This window comes from Gossypium hirsutum, chromosome A06, assembly GCF_007990345.1.
Source record: "Gossypium hirsutum isolate 1008001.06 chromosome A06, Gossypium_hirsutum_v2.1, whole genome shotgun sequence".
In the NCBI taxonomy this organism is placed as follows: Eukaryota; Viridiplantae; Streptophyta; class Magnoliopsida; order Malvales; family Malvaceae; genus Gossypium; species Gossypium hirsutum.
This window is the reverse complement of record NC_053429.1, coordinates 118,161,125-118,165,826: the sequence shown is the minus strand read 5'-3', so window position 1 is coordinate 118,165,826 and position 4,702 is coordinate 118,161,125. Positions and strand designations below refer to the sequence as shown.

The 4,702-nt window shown below is 34.0% G+C and overlaps 1 protein-coding gene across 1 annotated transcript; it reads right to left on the bottom strand.

The window, feature by feature from the left end:
• Positions 1-450: 450 nt before the first annotated feature.
• Positions 451-3,794, bottom strand: LOC107961945 (serine/threonine/tyrosine-protein kinase HT1). Its single transcript, XM_016898131.2, has 3 exons — positions 2,723-3,794; positions 1,834-2,289; positions 451-1,118 (listed from the first exon to the last, which is right to left on the bottom strand). The coding sequence occupies exons 1-3, from the start codon at positions 3,134-3,136 to the stop codon at positions 873-875; spliced, it is 1,116 nt and encodes a 371-aa protein (XP_016753620.2). The 5' UTR covers positions 3,137-3,794; the 3' UTR covers positions 451-872.
• Between the last annotated feature and the right edge of the window lie 908 nt (positions 3,795-4,702).

Sequence of the window (4,702 nt, the reverse complement as noted above, 5' to 3'; positions counted from 1 at the left end):
ATAAGTAATAAGTTACTTCACAAAAAAAATAGAAATAATTAGTCAATATTTAATAAAATAAAATAAATATATTGAGAAATTTTACTTAAACAAAAACTTTATTTTAATAAAAGAATAGATTTTAGAGTTAATGGTTTTATATAATTAATAATATGTCTGAGTTGATATATTTCATTTCATTCATTAACAATTATTTTCATTTAATAAAATATAATTAATAGATTTTTTTATGTGAAACTTAAATATTTTATTAAAATTTTAGAAAAAAATGAAAGCACCCATAAATGATGAATGATAAGAGGTAGGAGTGTGATGGCCTATGCCCAGAAGATTTGTGCATCTTCAAATATATGAAGCAAAACAAGAGTTGGTAAAATGAGCGATTCGTCTCCAAGGACCAACAACATTTTAGAAGCAATTATAAGAAGAGGGGATTTCCTTGAAAGAAAGTAAAAAAGAATAATTTCTTCAATCTGTAAAACATAATAAACAACAACAGTATCATTTATATACTAATGAACCCCAAGTTAGACCCACCATTCCATAGCTCCTACAATTATGGATTCAATCACAATATCCAACTTTTTACATTATCCTTCTATCTCTTCTATTCTTATTGTTTTTCCCATCATCATCTGTAATTTCTTGGTCAGAAATAAAAACTGGCCAAACCAAGTAGGGAAAACAATAGGAAATAGTGGGTTCAAATCCTAAATCACTTCTAATGATCCACCCACCATGGCTTGGATAATTAAAAGAAAAATGTACAAATTATTATGTAATCTTGACCTTGAAGAGAGAATGACCAAGAAAATTACCTTTTCTTCTTCTTCTTCTTCTTCTTTTTTTTTTTTTTTTTATATATATAAGAGTCAGGCATGTACAGGTATAGATGAGCTCATAGATACACATCCCTTTAACCGTTGGAGGACATTTCGGTTGACAAGTCCGGAGTGGGAAGTTAATGGAAGGCCTTCCTTAAGACATTCGTCGTATTTTTCCAAGGCGGAAACAATGTCGCTGAAGTCCGGCCGCTTTGCAGGGTTTGCTGCCCAGCAGCGCTTTATGAGGTGCGCCAGTGCTGGCTGACAACTCTCCGGTAGTGGAGGTCGTTCGTTCTGCCAATAATGTTAAAAGTTAGAAACTGCATCATAATAAGAAAACCATAACAGAGAATGTATGAGCTTGTGTAGCATACATTTACTCCATATATGCCATAGAGGCACTGCATAATAGGCATTGATATGTGCATAGCATATGCATATGTTTCATTGAGGAGTTCGATAATGTAGATACATTGGGAGTAACATAGGTTCTCAGTGAAAGCTCTCGCATTCTGAAAGCAATCAGCAACTTAACAATTGATAGGGTTCATCTCAGCCTGCTGTTATTTACATTTCTCATAGTGCCTAAGGAGGCAACCAATGTAGAAACAGATCATTGTCTTAAGAAACAAGAATGATTCCATACATGAAATCTATGATACCAGAAGGAGCTACCATGAAAAGTGTGATCATCAATGACTAAATAGTGAAGAAGATGTAATGCAGATCTTTTTCAATTCTTTTCTATAGCATCTCATTGATTCAATAGAGATGAAAGAAAAGGAAAATACTTTGAACATAAAAAACCTAAGAAGCAATAAGTTAAATCATCTCAACTCAATCCATAAAACTAGTTGCTTCAGCTGGAAGGATCATTATTTCTCAACTTGGCTCTAAATCTTATGGTGATAAAAACATGGTTTGGAATGAATGAAAGTAAATGCAATAAATCCAGACAGAGTTATCTAAAAGAACTGAAGAAAATTCGAATCTTTCACGGATATCTAACCTTTTCAGCCACAGCAAATGCAGCCTGCACAGGGGTCTTTCCTTGGAAAGGAAGCAAAGCTGTTGTAAGCTCCCATAATACAATCCCAAAGCTGTACACATCGACTTTCCTAGTATAAGGTTTCTCTTTTATCATCTCCGGAGCCATCCAGCGGTAAGTTCCCATGTTTCCTTTAGTTTCTCGGCACTGCGTTTCCAGACATGATGTACCGAAATCCGCCACCTTAACCCGCATTTCATCATTTAGAAGCAGATTATTCGACTTGAGGTCTCTGTGTATCACACCTTGTGAATGAAGATACTCCATTCCACGGGATATGTCTAGTGCTAACCTCAGTATCGTCTCGGTTGATAGCGAGTACGGCTCTTTCTTGTTCAAGTACATCCTCAGAGTCCCTTGTGACATGTATTCTGTGATGATACAGTAGACAGGTGGCTTCTTACAAGCAGCAATAAACTGTAGAAGACACAAACTTTAGCAACAAAAACCTCTACTTTTGATCCATTTAACCAAAGATAAAGAGGAAAGGATTAACCTATCTTCCCCTCATACTATTCTAAAAAAGTAAAAAGAAAAAAAAAAGGTTCCACTGCCTATGATATTAACAGCAAAAATAAAAAAATAGATAAGTAAGGATTTGTTAAGTGATCTGCCATCAAGGACCCTATGTTAAGCTTGTAAATATAAAGTACCAATACATTCCCAAAGGCAATGTAAGCTAAGCTAAAGTTGAGACCATCTCTTACATGAGAAAAATTCATTAGAAGTTTATGTTCAAATAAACAACTAGACAAGTTCTAGACTCGGAAATTGAAAGAATCAATCAAGGAATTGTAATCCATTTGATCATCAAAAATCCAGGAAGAAGAACATGTTTGCCAAGTGTTACCTGAACAATATTTGGGTGAAAAAGGCGTGAGAGCAAAGCAACTTCAGACTTGAACTGTTGCTCAAGTTTGGTCCTAGTCTCCTCCTTTTGGTTAGGGATCCTCACCATTTTAACAGCAACAGCTCTCTGCTTGTAAATCCCACGATAAATCCTACTGTGAGCTCCAGAGGCAAATTTGTTACCTATAAACAACTGAGAAAGGTCAGCAGTCCACTCTTCTTGATCCTCCTTTGAAACCTCCCATGTCTCCACGTTCTCAGAGTCTAAAATCATGGACCATGACTCCAAGCTGTCAAATCTCTTCTTTTCCATATTCTCCATATCACTCAAACGTGACCTTGATGAAGAAGGGAGTTGTAAATGTTTGCTCCTTGATTTTCGAAGGCGAAATGCATGGAAACATGAGGTTCCCATTTGAAGATTTTCCAAGGCCTCTTTTTTCTTTCTTGTTTTATCCTCTCTCTTTTTTTATGTTGATACAGTTATGAGGAACCTTTTTTTTTTCTGGGAAAGTTTTATTCAGTCCAAAAACAAACAATCAAAAGGTATTTTCCTTCTGAATGTGTGCATTGATTTCAGGAAGTGCATGAACTGATTCAAAAACATGGGTTTGGTAGAAGAATGAAAAAGAGGAAATGGTTTTCATGAAAAAGAGTTTTCATTTCCCAAACAACAAGTTTCCATTTTCCCAGAACATTGGAGGAAAGGAAAAAGAAAATTTTCATGGGAGGGCAATGAGATGCATATAAACGACTAACAAGTAGAGAAAGTTAGTATGGGGTTTCATCATTCATGCCATGGTTTTGTTTGGTTTCATGGCAAAATTAAAAAAGAAGCAGCAAATTTCATGGGAAATGCAGATTGTTTCCAGAGAAAAGAAAAGAAAAAGGAGAGAGGTGAAATTTCACGGGGGCGTTGTAGTTTAGCAGCAGAAATATGAATTCAAAGACAGGGTCTTCAGAGGTATCTCGTGAGCCACTGAGTGATGCAGTTTGAAAGCTATGACTTTTGAGAAATATGAAATAAAGAGATAAGAGAAAGAGATTGATTGAAAAGATTTTCTCATATCCCACTTCAATGTTTTTAAACTAAATTTCTAAAAATAATATTCCCTTTAAAAATATTACTTTACTCAATTCTAAATTTAATTAAAATAATAAATCATAATTTTTTCACTCTATATTCTATTGTGTATGCCATTGCTTCATATTCCCCATTAGTTTCCACTATTCATCACTCAAAAGCCATGTAAGTGGCTTTTGCATGTAGCTGGACATGAATGGCTTGTAAGAAAAAAGCAGCTAAACATGAATGTCCACCTGGCACATCCTTTACCTTCTGATCAAAATTGACATGCTGATCCTAGTAATAGGTAATTGCTTCTGATTATAAGCATGCGATTTCCTACTAACAGTTCAATTTACATGATTTTATGGGTTAATTGCATTAAACGTCCTCGAGCTGTTAAACAAATTTTAAATTAGTCATTGAAGTATCAATATTATATCAATTAGGTTTTCGCGTAAGCTTAATCATCAATGATCTGAGAAAGGGTACATTTAAAATACGAAGACCAAATTGTAAAAATGTATATGCTTATTAAATAATCAACTTATTAGATTTTATGTTTTAAAAAGTAGAAATGATTAATAAAATTTTAAGAAAGATTATTTCTTTTTTTTTAATGTGTCAGATTCAAATTGTTTATGCATTATGTACATAAACACCAATTGTCATCGTTATCCTTGAGTGTTGAGATACAATTGGCTCTTCTCTTAGTCACAATTTTACTATGGAAGAATTTCGTGTTATGATCATCTAGACTTCTACTTTCATATAAGTTCTTCTTGATCAAGGATATGCTCTAATTGAGCACATAACTTCGCATCTAACTTACGAAGCTTAACATAAATCCTTAACTTTCATAGATTTTTGTACCCTTAGGATCTGCGTAATAAGCTTAGTTTTTTGTTCAAAAAT

Coding starts and splice junctions, on each gene's coding strand:
- LOC107961945 (XM_016898131.2), bottom strand. CDS start 3,136: ATGGGAACCTCATGTTTCCATGCATTTCGCCTTCGAAAATCAAGGAGC. Junction 2,290..2,722: donor TTCACCCAAATATTGTTCAG/GTAACACTTGGC, acceptor TGTCTTCTACAG/TTTATTGCTGCTTGTAAGAA. Junction 1,119..1,833: donor CATTTGCTGTGGCTGAAAAG/GTTAGATATCCG, acceptor CATTATTGGCAG/AACGAACGACCTCCACTACC.